A 16,832-nucleotide genomic window follows, 5' to 3' on the forward strand; every position below is an offset into this window, starting at 1 on the left:
AGCCTTGTGCCATAAGTTTCTGAAGGAGAATGCTGTGGGTGACACTGTCAAAGTCCAGGTAGACAATGCCCATGGCCCTTCCCTCATCCACTAGGGCAGGTCATCTTGTTGTAGAAAGAGATCAGGCCCCTCTTGTAGATGGGCATCACATTTGCTAGTCCCCCCTCAACTAGGACTTCCCTGGCTGGCCAGGACTGAACTGTGGCAGACAAAGTATCTATTAATCAAGGCTCAGAAAAGAAATCTGGGTTCTAAGAGAACTTTACTGCAAATTAACACAAAATACAACATCAACACGTAATATTTGTACATTAGGGATTACTACTGCTAGGCATTTTAAGAAATGTTTTTATTTACATTCGCAGAGCTATTACAACCCGAAGTTACACTCAAAATTCATACAAAGCAGGGTAAAATACTAAATGATACACAAATACAGGAAACACTAAAGTCATTCTGAAATAAAAACAAAATTTCTCATTCAACACAGGTAGTTATGTTAAATCAAAATCTGGTTTTAATAATTATCTCAAAAGACAATTTGATAAGACACTTGCCTGTTACTTATCAACCAAAAAATGAATTTACAAAACTCTGAAAAAGTCAAAGGAAACTAAGATTCATACCTGTAAGGAAAGGCTATACTTGTGATCTACTGACCCAAGGGATCCAATTCCTCAGACCTCATAAGTCATTTAGAACAGCAGCATTATTTCACTTCTTTAAAAAGTATTGAAGAAAGCCATTTAGCATATTAACAACTTTTCATTTTCCTTTTTTGATTATGAGGGAAATATCGATGAGATTCCACATGATACAGAGTAAGTCATACAGTTCTGAGGTTTTGATTTATTCATTTATACAAAACGGCAAAATAAAGTAATTCCCAATTTCAAGTAACGTTGGCAGTTGGTACAAACCATGTAAAATAATAATTAGATTGAAAGATAGTGCTAGTGACTTGTGCTTGTACTGGAGGTAAGAGAGTGACTCCTCAACCATCCCAAATTCAACATAATTGAATTGAGGTTTATACAGAGGAATGCATGATCTGGATTTGTAGTCCTATGCAGTTCTTGGATCATTTGGTGAAGAGTAAACGATTCAAACATCTTCTTATTGCTTCTGCAAAAGATTTTACATAAAATAACTGTCAGTTGAAAATGGAGAAGTTTCATCTACAAAGATTCTACAGAAAACGTGGTTTGTTTTTTTAATGAAGGAAAATGTGCATTATACTGGGAGTTTCTTGTAATTATTCTACACTACATACAATGTCTCTAAGCAGAAAATTATGAATGCACAGGGAAAAAGATCTTGGCAAAAACCCACCAAAATCATTTCACTTGAGTAAGTGTAGTATAAGGAAAGGCTATAACAGGGTTTCACTCACGTGAAATAACATTTTAAATAATTAGAATTTTCAAGTAAACCTTACTTTTAGTGCATTGCCAATGTAAGTTATGATTTATATTAGATTATTTTACAGGAAAACGGCACTTCTCTTCCCCTAGATTTCAATTTTGTTCCTAACAAAGTGAAATGGAAACCTCAGTTTTGTCAATAGCTTTATGTTTAATGTAAAAAATGGCTACTGATTACTACTGAACTAATAAATTAATAAACAGTAAGCAACAGAAAACTGAAACATATTTTATAAAGATTAACATTCCCAAAAGGGCTTAAATAGCTCAGGACTTTTGTTTTTAAAGGAAAAGAAAGCTGATTGTATGCAGGTTCCAGATGAGGCTAAATTTTCAAAGGAGATTATTACCAAGTACCTGAGTAAAACTGCAGGGTACTTTTCCCTTCAGGGGGAAGGAAAAGGCTTCTCTTCTAAGCATTCTTGTCATCCGCATACAAAAACGGTATTTTGTGATACACTGTTGGTTGTTGTTTTTTTTTTTTTTTTTGTTTTTTTTTAGTTTGTACTCTGTAAACTTAAGTAAATTTATATGTAAATTGAGAGTCTTGCCTCACACATCCCTGACACAAACAATTTAATCTTAACTGCTAATAGAGAAAGTTCAGCATTGTGTATGACCGAGCAACTAAACAGCAAAAGAGAGATGAGTTTTTAAAAAATGAGAATGATCCCCAAGTTTTCTGATCAAATAATAACTATCAGAATAATGATAAAAGATTACTTTATCCTGGAGAGTTTTTGCAGTATAACACAGAGCTTTTCCAAAATCTGAATATCTAGCTTAGCGCTTCGAAGCAATACAGAGCAAGTACGGAAAAAGGCTTCATTGCTGCAGGCTTCCAGGAAAGGCTGTAAGGAATCTGTAAAAGAAAATAATTTCAAAACTGTATCAGAGACCTTGCTGCAGGGAAAAGTAAAACAGCTACTGATATCTTTAGAGGACTTTAAATGCTTCATGTTGTGCACCTATTAGAACAATGAAACAATTTGGTTTGTGCTGAGGTCACGATGCAAAATTCAGGTAAAACTAGTTACTGAAAAAGACTGAAATTTCCTAAGAGTTCTGACATTACCAACCCTTGTATTAAAACAATGACCATGCCCTTGAGAACAAAGGAAAACAGGAAATAGGACAATTTTAAACTCAAATAAAAATTCTTATCTTGAACATGTTTATTCAATACTCATTTATCATTGTTCTTTCCTTTTGATCATGTGAAGGGCACATTAAGCCATGCAAAAAGACTCACAAGGAAATATGTTAAGCTGCTACAAATCACTCAGAGATAGTACATGCAGAAGCTAATGTGATACTTGATAGCCTTTCATTATCAAAAAACTTCCACTGTACTGTTTCAAGACAGCCAAAATAATAATTGAGAGATAAAAGTAAAAGCTAGGTAATACTTTAAGACCAACAAAACTCCCTTAAAATAGTGGATGAGATTTTAAGACACATTTCCCTCTATTTTGTTTCCCAAAATCTAATCACTTCAGAATAAGGTTAAATCTGCTCTCTTGTTATCTCATTCTTGGTTCTGACATTACAGATTAATTTATAGTAAAACCATAAAGAAAATAAGTAATAACTGGTCTTTTTTTTGTTGTTAAAATAGCATAAAAGCATTAAATAGCTTTCATATAGCATTTGCCTTAGAATAATACAGATGTAGGGAATTATTTGTGTTTACATAACGTTAAAAGCATTTAATATGTTAAAAACATTCAATATGCTATACTTAAGAAACTGCAATATGAAAATTACAGCATAAGCAAACAAGTACAGACATTAAAAAAATTCTTTACACATCATGCTGAATAGGAGGTCACGGTGCTTTTATCCGTACAAAGACGACTGGATGTATCCTTTGGTTAAAATTTTCCCTTTCCTTGTCCAAGGACATAAAAATTATTAAATATAAAATGTAGCCTTGGAGTGAATTCAAGGTTTTAATTTATTTCAGGAAGGTTACTGGTACAACATCTGAAGAAATGCTACAGAAAACTGTTTGGAATAGAATTCAAGAAAAAAATTAATAAGGATCCGGTAATTCCTAGATATTACTGTCAGGAAGATATTTCAAAACCTGTCGTGTTTTTGCACAACAATGACATGTCAATTTGCTACACCAACAAATGACCCAATGCCACTCCCATCAGTGTTGGAGTACATCTTATCATGCATTATACCATACAGTGAATACAGTATTTGCAGGCCTTTGCTGGCTTACATCATCAGATGAAGAGAATGAGAAACAGCAAATGCCTCCAGCACAGACCAGAGAAGCTATGGTTACATGCAATCTTCCTTTTCAGTGCAGGTGCTTTGAACAGGACTGTCTTAAAATGTTGGAATGTGCAGATGGAAACAATAAAGATGCAGGACAACAGACTTTGTTAACAAGGGGCCAACCTTACAGCAATAAAAAGCAAGATAACAACTGATGTACTACAGAGTTTGGAAAAGGCAGGCAGATGTGTTGTGGCTTGCAAAGCTGAAGTGTCCTTTGTCCAAAGCAACACAAACACAAATTATTCCAGAAGACATACATTATCAAGGCAACAAATGGTTAAGAATGATTTTTCTGGTAACTTCTACTTTCATGTTTCTTGTATTCTTCCTTCCATCTTCAACCCACCTATGGTTTAATGCATACTGTCCTCTCACTTTAAGTGCTATTTCCAGTTACAATCTGCTGTCTCAAAATTGTAACAGTAATAAATATAAAACCAGAATGGAATGAAGGTGAAGTAAAAATGGAAGCAATATTCAGTGAAAAAATGCTAAGTATCTAGGTATTTTTATTCTCTGTCAGTAAAGGAAATTTCTTATTTTATTTTACCTCTGGTCTTCAATTAAGGATAGAATGATGGAACTGAAGTGACGAAGTAAGTACCATTGACAGCTTTTAAGACAAGAAAAACATCATGAAACAGGAATAATGAGCTAAGACTGCTTTTCTATAAATCTGCAGACCACAATACATTAACTGTGAATGAATTGAAGACTGGAAGCTACAACAAAATTAGTAAAAGGAACAAAGAAAAGGACACAGCCTCCTTAAGACAGAAAATAATATACATGCTGAAGAAATACATTTTATACAAGTGCAAAATTACATATTTCTATAAAATAGATACATATAAAGAAATAATTTGCCAAATATGCTTGAACTGACCTGAAAATGTCTCTTTACCAAATATCACAAGGGACCTGTGGAATGTAGATTTTTTTTTTTTGTTAAGATGACAACAATATACGTTCTAAGGAAGATTTTTACTTGTACAACTCAATAGGTAACAAAACTGAACAAATTTGCCAGGAATTCAATAACAGAAGTCACTATTGACTGCATTCTGCCCTTGATGTTTTCAAACACAGTCCCCAGGATACAGTTACTCAGGGTACACCACTTCTAATATTTCTTTTAATATTGGCTGCAGAAGGTATCATTTTTCAGAAACCGTGACATCAAAAACTCAGGGCTATTTGTCAGATGAAGCAAGCAGAAAATCCTTAGATGGTTCACAACATGTACTAAATTTAGTGATGCATGACTGACAAATACTCAAGACTCAGCAGTATATTGAGCCACTGCTCACCAGGACAGAACTTTGATGTTATTAAGTACATACTTGTATCTTAAACCTGGAAAAAAATTAACCTAGAATTCACTTCTAGTATGCTGATATCATGCCCTAACTTTTTAAAATCCATGAGAAATGTTGACAAAACTACAAACAGTACATAAGCAAACCCAAATAAACACAACCCTATCATTGTAAGAGTACTTCATATAAAAATATTTCTATCAGTTAAAGTATTTGAAGTAAAAAACTCTATATGGATAGCAAAAATTGATAGCCTTCTCTAAAGCAAGAAAAATCTAGCACTACAAATGATGTTATCATAACTTTACAGAAATTCTATGGAACGACAACTCTAGAAATTTCTCTAAAACTTGCTAGAGTTCCTACAAATGACTACCTATTCCCAAGCAACTGAAATGTTCCTATCAATCCACACTGCGCTACTGATGAAGTCTGTTTTAACATCAGCAACTTGAAAGACTATCCCTTAGTTACCAAAGATGCTTACCAGAAAGGTAACTGTAAATAAATGTATGAGAACACTGACATTCAAGCAGTAAATTAAGAAAGGTTTTTCGTCTTTCCATTGCCTGTTAAACAAATGGCTTTAGAAATCTCTAATTTAACATGACTCCTGACTCGGAAGAACTCTGATTTATGAGAGACCCAAAGGTAACAAGACTGCTGGGATGAAGATGGCAGTACTACAATTTATTCCTATAAATATCCATAAACAGCCATAAAATGTTCTACATTCCTTTTCTGCATGGGTAGATCCTTTTCAGCTGACCTAGGTATTTCTTTGCTCTTACTGGTTCCTTAAAAGTTTTAAAAAATTTAAGTTTTAAATTTAAAACTTAAAAAATTTAAGTTTTAAAAAATTCAAATAATCATATATTTATACACACACATACATACACACATGCATTGTAAGAATGTTTTGACTGTGAACTTTACAAACCAATTTAAAAGACATGCGCTACTTTTAAGACAAAGATTTTTAGCATAAAACAGAAGAGCAAAAGTAGAAATAATTTCTAAAAGTTTGCAAAGTTCAATTATGTGAAAACAAACTAATAGAGGCACATGTTTAAATGGACTTTCTGTACACTGCTTATGTATTCATTCTGTTCACTGCTTATATATTCACATCAAGTAAATGAATACTACTGCTTATATATTCACTTCAAATAAGCTTTTGCACAGTATCTTCCAAATAATCAGAAAATGTACAAAACAAGCATATAATTTAAATGCCTGTCTAGCTGCTGAACAAAAAGAATATAAGCTTCACATTTCTAAATATTTTCATAGAATCACAGAATGGATTAGGTTGGAAGCAATCTTAGAGATCATCTAATCCAACCTCCCTGCTATGGTAGTTTAGATCTGCTGGTTTTGTTTCTTTTAACTATTTTAGAAAAACTAAATCCTGACAGGACTTTGGCACAATTCAAAATAATCTGCAAAAGCCTCCACTGGTATCCTTAAAAAAACTGCACCATGTTTTAGTTGCATTAGCTTAAATTAATTGGTAGACTGCAATGAACAACAAGCAATTAACAGAATTCATCTGAAATTTACCCTCAAAGTAATTGGTCACTCTCAGCATAAAGCCTCATGAGCCATAGTTATCCAGAAAGCTCTGGTTTATACCTAAAGCTATGCCACTTCAGAAAACAAAACCTGTCAGGAATAACAATTTTAAGTTCATATTTTAACAAACTGACAGGTTTGCCTTATTTCTAACTGCATGAAGATCTGCTGGGAGAATGGAGAACACATGACAGCAATGCAAGTGAGTGACACAGCACTGCCTACTAGCCCACACGTTAAGGATGCACCACAGCAGAACACTTAAAAAGGAAACAGTAGCATCACTTACATGTTGCTAATAAGCAATTGTTTATTATAGTCACCTGCAAGATTTGAAACGTTGATTTTTTCCTTTTTCTCCTATAATCAACAGTCATGATCGTTATGTACACAGTGGAGACAGAGCAAGATTCCTGTCAGCACAGCACCCAAATGCAGACGCCTACATAAGTGACTGAGTTAAGAGAGACCAAGTGGCAATTTCACCTGTGTTAACCTCAGTATGACCAGAATTGCTCCTCAGGTTGCTAGCATGTGCAGATATTCATGCAGACATGCGACAGGATGTAACGGAAAACAATGTCATTCTCAAATGGTATCTGGAGGTTTTACTCACACACACAAAAATAGAAAAGGGTAACAAATTAGGAGGAATATTTACGTCACAAGAGATGCTTGGAAGAAGCTTAACAAGGAAAACAAAAAAAAGATCAGAAAAAAAAAGCTATGCCTTGGAGATCACAAACTATAATAAAATGAATAGTGGGAAAATCAAGTTAAGTCAAACTTCAGTAAGAAAAAAAAAGTTCTTGCAGTCATGTACGTAAAAAGAGAACAAAACCAAGGTAGCAAGGGCATCTGTGGACAGCAGAAGAAAGATGGGATGGAAGGTAATGGTGTTTTAGTATTTTGGGTGCACACTTTGGCTAATATGCTGCTTTGGAGGAGAGAGCTCTATCTTGATGAAAGGGACCCAAAAACAAAAAGGTCCCAAAACTCTTAATTCCAGAAATGTCCTTTAGTCAATGGCACAAGAAAAGACTGCATGATTCTGAAAGAATGTCACCTCGATTTTATGACAAGAAGAGTTAAACAATTGTTGATAACATGCCAGCAGCACTTTGTGAAGAGTGCACAATATATATATGCAATATTTGGACACAAAAAAGGCAACATAAACATGCTCTGTTTTTCAGGAACTAGAGGAGATTAATTAAAAATGAAATAAAACATACTATATTATGTGTAAGTATGTGTGCAGGAACTAAAGGTACGCTGTATCAGATCGGTAAATAAATGCTACACTAGTTATAACTTGGCTAGAGTTCAATACCATTTGATAAAGAAAAACACGTTATCGTATTGAAGAAGATGGGGGTTAGCAGAAGGACTGGGAAACGTGCCGTGTAGTGAACTGACTAAAAGCAAAGCCAAATATTTTGCCTTGAAAATGAGCTTTAGTTTTAAACACTGATTTTCGCAATTATTAATTAATGCACTAAATTAGCACAACTGTGGCGTGAAAACAGCAGCAGTCTAATGAAATTCCATACTGGGATTGCCCATCTAGAAGGCAACAGGTATAAAATACATGAATCCCAGAATTCTCTTGCTTGCTAGAATAGCAGAAATGTAAAGACAAACTAAAACGTATACACTTTTCCTGGAAAATCACTGATTAGAAGCATCAGAGGATGAAAACTTCAGGTGTGCTGATTGAATTCAGTATGGCCACAAGCAATCAGTGGTCTAACCGTTAAAGACTGGCTTGGGAGAGAGAAAAACATCATTTTAGTGAATCACCTAGATAGCATTATAAATTGAAGCTATGCACTATTATGGATTACTCAGTTCAAGAAAACAGAAAAAGCTTAATGAACTACCAGAATCACTGAAGGAATCACAACTCCCTCTTACAGAGCAGGCCTTGAAGAGCTTTGTTCCAACACTTTCTGTAAGAGCTTGATTGCCTTATTTTCCTCTTCCCATATCTCCACTCCTGTAATAACCAGCTCAGAACTAAGCACAGTATTTCAAACTCAAATAAGGAAGCCTTTACATAAATAAATATAACCTGGCACGACCTGTAATTCTGTAACACCAGATTGCAAGTAAGCAAGTAAATAAAGTCTGAAATCTGACAATGCACAGATGTTACTCAAACAGGAAAAAAAATGTACTAACTGCTTCCAAAAAAAGCCTTTCTTGATGAGATTATTTCAATTATCACATTGCTCTAAATTCACCTTGAACGTTACAGAGAAAATCTGGCTATTCCTGCTAGTCAAATACAAAATTTAAAAATGGTATTACTTTTCTAATGATCATACCTTAATAATTTAAACCATTTAGTAGAAAGATATGAAACCGTAAACTTGTTTATAAAAATGCAAGTTTAGTAAGTGTAAACAAGATCCTGCTTGAATAAACTTTACTGTTCTAAAGATTTCATAAATTAAACAGACTTGAAAAGGGATGTGCATATCCAAGTACTGATTTATATCTCTCATGTACTGATTTACAACTCCTTTTTACATCAAATACTTTTATAAAGTTAGCATTCACATTTACCTTTAAAACAGCATGCTGCTTATGAAGCACAGTGTTACCCTGAATGAACAGTGAAGCTTTACTTACAAAGTGGCTGCTTGGTTCTACATAACTTTACACTTAACAGTCCCTTTTATTTCTTTCTTCGGAGTGAATGAGACAGGCATCAAAAATTCAGAATAGCTACACATTACACAGCTGTTACTAGAAGAAGAAGAAAATAATGGAAATAATATTTTCTCTTATTAGAGAGAACGTTACTACTACGTCAGTAGAATCTGAAGACATGATTCCATTTACTGTGCTCATTTTTAACCCTGTAAACCTGTATTTCATCAAAATCTAAGTATTTAAACTAAGCTGGCAATTAATTAACAAAAGTGCACATAAAACTTTGGTCTACTTGCTTGCTTTCAGAAAGCATACAGTTTGGTCCTAGCATTATCATAGGCTGCATTTAACAATGTTAGAGAGATTTCCCTGTGGTTAAAATATTAAACTAAAGCATCTATTAATCCAACATAATTATTCATTGTTTTCAGAAGAACGAATAAAAAAATTACAGAAGCAAGAGAGGATAATAGAGGAAGGATTTCCTTTTAAATGCTCTGGATTTTAATGCTTATCCTACATAAGCCCTAAGTCATTTCTTTCACTATAGGTTCAAACACAGTTCCTCAGGATAATTCCACATCTGCCTTTCACACGGGTGATATGGAACCCTGCCTAGGTGTTGTACTCACAGACTTGACATTTTTACCCATTCAGTACTGCAAAAAAGTTAACTTGAAAAGCTTCATTCCTGCTAAGTCTGATATCAGTAAAGATAGTATGTTGAAAAATACAGTTAAATTTTAATCTGTTTAAGCATAAAGGCATTTTTTACTTCATACATTCACAGCTTGTAGTCTTTAAAGCCTCAAAATTCTAAGAGTCAAGAAAAAATAAAAAAGAGCAGACTTGAGTTTCCTTGACAGATTCTGACCACTGACTTTTTCGAACTACATGAAACAATTTGAACTGTGGAATACCTAGCATTAGTTACAGCAGCATTCCAATTCAAAGGAAGAGTGGGAGTGTCCATATAGGCAGACCACACAGAAAGATTCATTTTACAAGTAAACAATCACAACTTCTTACCATGGAGACAAACTTTTTATCTTCACTCGCTTGAATAACTTCTCTATGAGATAACTAAACCTGGACACAGACTTGGTTAACCATGGCCATAATATTTTTTAACGAAAAATATAGAAGTAAGGTTCAGTGAATGTGTAAATATAGCTCACTTGTGCATCACTTAAAAACCTGAAGTGATGTTAATACGGTTAAGAAATGGTACTTAAACTGTACCAGAATGTGCCTTATCTTACAGTAAGCACCAGAGTAATTTACTGATTTTTCTTCAATAAACACTTGTCTCAATTTGTGATTAAGCATGCACTAAAGCACAATATTCTCTCTATAAAACAGAAGTAAGCTTGAAGACAAAGTAAATGTAAGCTACTAATCATATGACAGAAGTCAGCTATCACTGCAGCAGAAACTTAAGTTGTAGCTGTCCTTGTGTGAAACTGCAAAGGGTGAAACTGAGGCAAGGAGCTCCCTGCTAGCAGCAGATCTCAGATCAAGCATGAATAAGACTACCGTTCAACAATGGTATTTTTGACAGGTTCCTACAAACTAACTACACTCTTTGGAATCTTTTTATCAGATAAAAAAAAGAGCCCAACAAACCAATGAAAAACAAAAGTCAGCTGCATGAGAAACAAGAAGACAGCGGCAACAGTATTCAAAAAGATTGTATATGTCAAGCATTCACTACAGGGTGATTTAATACTGATGTTGTGTTCTTCAACACCCACAAAACAAATTTTATTGCTAAGGTCATGCTACTTATTACTAGATTGTTTCCAGAAAACGTTTCGTGTCCGGAAACCAGGAATTCTCTTAAATTAAGAGTGTATTGCAACTACTGTCCTAGAAAACAAGACCTGCTGCAAAATTCACAGTCTTGGGGAAGCCACTGGTGTCATACTAGAACAATAAGGATGATTAAAAGTAACTACTACATTAATTATTAAACATTAATTTTAATAATTATTTAAATGGGAAATAGTAAGAACTTGTTAAGCAATAAACACATTATAAGCCATTCAACTAAACTGAGACATAGCAATATTTTGCAGTTATATTTTGCTTCCAAAATTTCAAGGGTGGTCAGGGCACTGCATTTGTGGAAATCTATCACTGAGCGCATTCAGAGTTCTACTTTCTCTGACAAAATTTACGGAGAAGATTTTGTTCTTACTTCTATCCTCAGACAGGTTCACAGCTTAGCCATGGGACTAAAAACCAAACACCATTATATTAAAGTTCTTTTCCAACCAAAACAATTCTGTGATTCTATGAGCATGGTGTGGTACCCTGAATTCCTTAACTAAGGTAAGGAAGCCTTCAAAAGTTTTGGTTCTGAAATATTTTTCCCTGTAAAATGTGCAGGAATATATCTCTTCCCCTTCTAGTCAATGGGAAGCAAAAAATGTGTCTTTGTAGACTACTCAAAGACCAAAAGAAAGGTCAAGTTGAATTTTATGACACTCATCTGAAGACCCAGAATCAAGCAAAACACCACCATTTAAAAAAGCCTGCAAAACTTGCTCTCTTGATTCCACTTTCATCAGGCAATCTTTACAGCTAATGCATGACAAGCATCATCCAGAAAACAAACACAGATTGAAATCCTGGTAACAGGTACAGAGAGCAGAATAAGAGATTGAAAAGGATAAACTTCAACTGGCACCCATCTGACCATGAAACAAAATCAGCCTTTAGGAGATAGCTACAGTGAAAATACAGCTAAACTGCTGCTTTGGTGCTGTGTTTAAATAGAAGACTGAACAGGCAGAAATGTACCAATTTGTACACCTTAGGGGCGTTTAAAAAAATTAGTAGAATGTAGTAAGAGAAAAGGGATAAAATATCTATGCTGGGTTGATTTTCTACTGTCAGGTTCACAGCAAGCTGTTAACTCCCCCAGCTGTGGAATTTAAAAGCAAGCAATTACTCCCACTGAAAATTAAATAAAAACTAAACCAGCTAGACTTCAACGTAGGTCACTGAGCTCATCTGAGGGAAAACAGTCACTTCAGCACGCAAACAGCATGAAATAAAACATAAATTATTTACCATTGCACTGTTTATCCTAACAATTACCTACAACTTAATTTCAGCTGCTTAAGTTTCTAGTGAAATGAAAGCAAATGGTTAAGGACTCAGTTGCAAAGTCAAAGTTTCTTTCCTTAAATGCAGTAAAAGTACTGAACAGGATCCACAACATTACTGGAAGATGGGGGGAAAAACAGAAATTAAAAAAGACTATTATAACACGCAAGTAAGCTGAAACTGAAGAGCTCTTGACATAAAGAAAACTCTCTAAAACTACTGCATAACATCTCTAGCAACTCCTCTCCCTCTTATGCCCTGAGGAGCCGGCCAAAATTAACCTCAACTTTTTTTACCCCTGACATTTAAAAGTCAGCCTTTGTTCCAACTATGACTGTTTTTATACATTAAAAAGAACAATAATCAGTATAACGTTCTAACCTCCTTGTTAGGCTTTAACATTTTTGTAAAAGAGCTGATGCAACCAAGACTGGCATATACATACATATTTTCTGTATCCATGTCATACTGTTACAGTTCCAAAAACATTGATTAGGAAAAAACAGTAGGGTTATTTTTGGCTGGTATCATGCTTCAAAATCTTTCAATGGCATGAAAACCCACTGATGTCTGAGAAATGCCAGTGCAGCTGAAAGACCATCCAAGTTCTGATACCTAAACCATAGTGCAGTCTGGTGACATGTATGCAATTTGATAAACAAACATAACTTGAATCCTTCCAGGAAATAATGTGTCTGTATTGCATACTATAATGTAGACTCTGGAGCATTGTATACTATGATGATGCAACTAAGTTTTAAGAAACATGCACAAATAAGCTTTGCAAGGGTACCAAAAGTCTCAATCATTTCATCACAAAATTCCTGTGGTGTTAAGACCTCCATGTTTCTATAGCCTAGCTGGATAGCTACACTGGTGCTATCCACTCTTTTACAGAATATATGACAACTCAGATAAATTTTTCATGACGCTGTGGACCTCAGGCATATTTCTATTTATACTTTCAACTGAGCTTGCAGCTAGCTGGTTTACAAGATCACTAGACTGGCATCATTCCTGTCAAATGTGGTAAGCTTTCACTAACATTGTATCAAAAACGATTAAAGACCTCATTAACGGTTATAAATATGTAAAGGGTGACTGGAGTGCCAAGAGGATGGAGTCAGAGTCTTCTCGGTGATGCCCAATGACAGAACAAGGAGCAATAGGTGGAAGTTGAGGCATAGGAAGTTCTGTGGAAACATGAGGAAAAAACTACACTGTGAGGGTTGCAGAACACTGGCAGTCCAGGGGGATTGTGGAGTCTCCCACTCTGGAGATATTCAAAACCTGCCTGGATGTGTACATGTGGGATCTGGTATAGGTGATCCTGCTCTGGCAGTGGGTTGGAGATGATCTTTCAAGGTCCCTTCCAGGCCCTAACATTCTGTGATTCTGTGAAATGCTGACTCTAGTAGCAACCAAAAATGTTCCAACCTGGAATTTGAAGTAATACCAAAAGAAACCAAACAGAGCACCTTGAAGGCTGATAGCCCATCTTGTGGCTCTAATGAGAAAATTATGACAAATAGTTTTACCACCAAAAATGCAAATGGATACACAAGAGGGAAGTAAAAATAAGCTGATATTCCACTTTTATCTTTGGAGTAGAAAGTAAATACCTAATCCCTGATTACTGAGGCTACATTTTCCACTTTTATGTCATCTAACTGAAAATTTAGATGATGCCTTAACAGTACCTTGTCGTGAAGGCATGGATGAGAAAGTTTCAGCGAATTTGTACTCTTGAATTGCCTATCTGCATTATTCACTTTATTGCTCTTGTCAGACCTAGGGACTCCTTTTGAGCTTTTCTGAAAGAAAGTCTGTCACTCAAGTTGTGATGGGGTCATGTGGTGTGGTAAGATGTGATTCCTCCTTTGTACTTGACATCAAGTCCTGCAGTGCAAAAAGAGCCTGACATCTACTTCTTCCTTCAGAGTGGAATACATAAGATCACTGAAAACACAGAGGAGCTCCAAATTCTCAATGAGCAAAGAGTTTAATTAGCCTTTGAAGCGAAGAGGTACTGATCTATAAATTAAGTATTTTTTTATGATTTGAACTCTAGCTTTGATAGTTATCTTCCATTGGCCACAGTCCTAAGGGCATGGATGTGCCCAAACATTCAAGAACACGTGCAGGTGCACTGAATACAAGGCAACATGATACACAAATTTGGACTATCAGCTGCCTCTCACCATACAGATTTTACTTTTTCCCACTATTCTCTGCAAGTCTTTTTTATAAACAGACAACCCATTTTATTCAAGTTAGCATTACCTTGACAGAAGCAAATGGTGAGTGCCAACACACGTTTTGAAACTGACAGAGAAATAGCTCGTCAAAGAAATTCTGGCTTGCTGTCCTTTTTCTTTCTTTTGATTATTTCTTTTTAACAGACTTATTTTAAGTGATCCTTTTTGCTTTAATACTTCCCAAGTAGTAGACATGAGATGTTGACTACCACAAGCAAGCCCTAGAAAGAATCATGGCATCTGTAAGGTGCTAAAAAAAGCTGCTGGAGTTCTATTACCAAAACCTCCTTGTTAAATGTTATTCTTAGCTTACTAGGTAAATAAGAGTAGAGAACGTTGAACATGCCATTTGGCTTTCTGGCCACAGTTTCCAGGAGGAAACTTCATGAGTTCTTTTCAGGTTTTGAAATGCCTTGAAGGCATCCTTCAGATCACCTTATGATCCAGCAAGCTTTCTCAGATACCTAAATCACTCTGGAAGTAATTACTCCTTTAACTCCATGTGCTGATACTTCTATTCCTTGTGATAAGAAGATCCAACAACAGAAGGCAACGATCATACCCACAGAAAATACTGCATATGAACGTATATCCTAAGCTGGCCAGGACTGATGAACATACAATAATGAAATCCTTCTGTGATTCTGTGACATCCTAAAGCACCTCAATATCCTTCCTATAGTGAGGGGCCCAGAACCGAAAACAATGCTCAAGGTGTGGCCTCACCAGTGCTGAGTACAGGGAAATGATTTAATTTTTTTTTCATTACACAAATGTACCTGATTCCACAGTCATCTGTAGTAGTCCATCAAGTGCACTAGAAAGCAGACCTCTGCTGGATACTTTTAAGTGACTTAATATGACAGGCACACATTGGTATTCCAAAAATAAGGCCTTTCCATCATCCGTCTTCAAGTCTGTGCGAAGGGAATCAAATGCCTGAGCCAGGTAATCCACTGAAATATACCAGAATACAGACAATAAGACTGCTATAATTATAGTTCCATTAAGCAATATGTGAACAAATATCCTGTTACAGATATATATTTAAGTTAAATAGCTGAAAATATTAAATTTCATTTAAATTTAAACACATTCTCTACTTGTTTTTATTCCTTAACAATTCATTGTGAGTGAAGAAAAAGACTAAGTACAACTTATATGTTGAAGAAAAATGTACTTACAAATATAAAGCTCTAATATTTTTCTTTAAGAGGAAAGAAATTACAAGCTTGCATAGATAGAGACAATGTTGGTTTCAATATCCAGGAAACCTCTATCAAAGGACCCAAGGGCTGATTTGTCTCAATAAGAGCAATCACTTTAGGAAAGCAGCTACTCCCTACTCCTTTCTACAAAAAGTTGTAATTTAAGTTTTGGTGCACACATTTTATATACTCTTCCACTGCAGAGTGCACTAAATTATATGAAGAATGTAGATTAAGTGAACCACTCTAATTTTCTTGATTTCTTGATTTTTCTCAGTATCTTTGAATGGCACTGATCAGAGAATCAAGAAGGCTGGAAGAGACCTCAAAGATCATCGAGTCCAACCTGTCACCCTAAACCTCATGACTATCTAAACCATGGCACCAAGTGCCACGTCCAGTCCCCTCCTGAATACCTCCAGGGATGGTGACTCCACCACCTCCCTGGGCATCACATTCCAATGGCCAACCACTCTCTCTGTGAAGAACTTTCTCCTCACCTCCAGCCTAAACCTCCCCTGGTACAGCTTGAGACTGTGTCCTCTTGTTCTGCTGCTGGTTGCCTGGGAGAAGAGACCAACCCCCTCCTGGCTACAACCTCCCTTCAGGTAGTTGTAGACAGCAATGAGGTCACCCCTGAGCCTCCTCTTCTCCAGGCTAAACAGGCCCAGCTCCCTCAGCCTCTCCTCATAGGGCTTGTGCTCAAGGCCTCTCACCAGCCTCGTTGCCCTTCTCTGGACATGCTCCAGCAATTCAACATCTTTCCTAAACTGAGGGGCCCAGTACTCACAGTACTCAAGGTGTGGCCTAACCAGTGCTGTGTACAGGGGTACAATGACCTCCCTGCTCCTGCTGGCCACACTATGCCTGATGCAGGCCAGGATGCCATTGGCTCTCTTGGCCACCTGGGCACACTGCTGGCTCATGTTCAGGTGGCTGTCAACCAGTACCCCCAGGTCCCTTTCCACCTGGCTGCTC

At 35.9% G+C, this 16,832-nt stretch overlaps 1 protein-coding gene across 1 annotated transcript in view; it reads right to left on the bottom strand.

The window, feature by feature from the left end:
* Nucleotides 1–953: 953 nt before the first annotated feature.
* CCDC138 (coiled-coil domain containing 138) overlaps nucleotides 954–16,832 on the bottom strand; it is a 34,611-nt gene continuing 18,732 nt past the window's right edge. Inside the window, exons 11-13 of the mRNA XM_054382128.1 lie at nucleotides 15,426–15,602; nucleotides 2,148–2,286; nucleotides 954–1,125 (exon numbers count right to left, since the gene is read on the bottom strand). Of these exons, the coding sequence (XP_054238103.1) occupies nucleotides 954–1,125; nucleotides 2,148–2,286; nucleotides 15,426–15,602 (488 nt within the window). The remainder of the gene's footprint in view (nucleotides 1,126–2,147; nucleotides 2,287–15,425; nucleotides 15,603–16,832) is intronic.

This window comes from Indicator indicator, chromosome 1 (assembly GCF_027791375.1).
Source record: "Indicator indicator isolate 239-I01 chromosome 1, UM_Iind_1.1, whole genome shotgun sequence".
Taxonomy (NCBI): Eukaryota; Metazoa; Chordata; class Aves; order Piciformes; family Indicatoridae; genus Indicator; species Indicator indicator.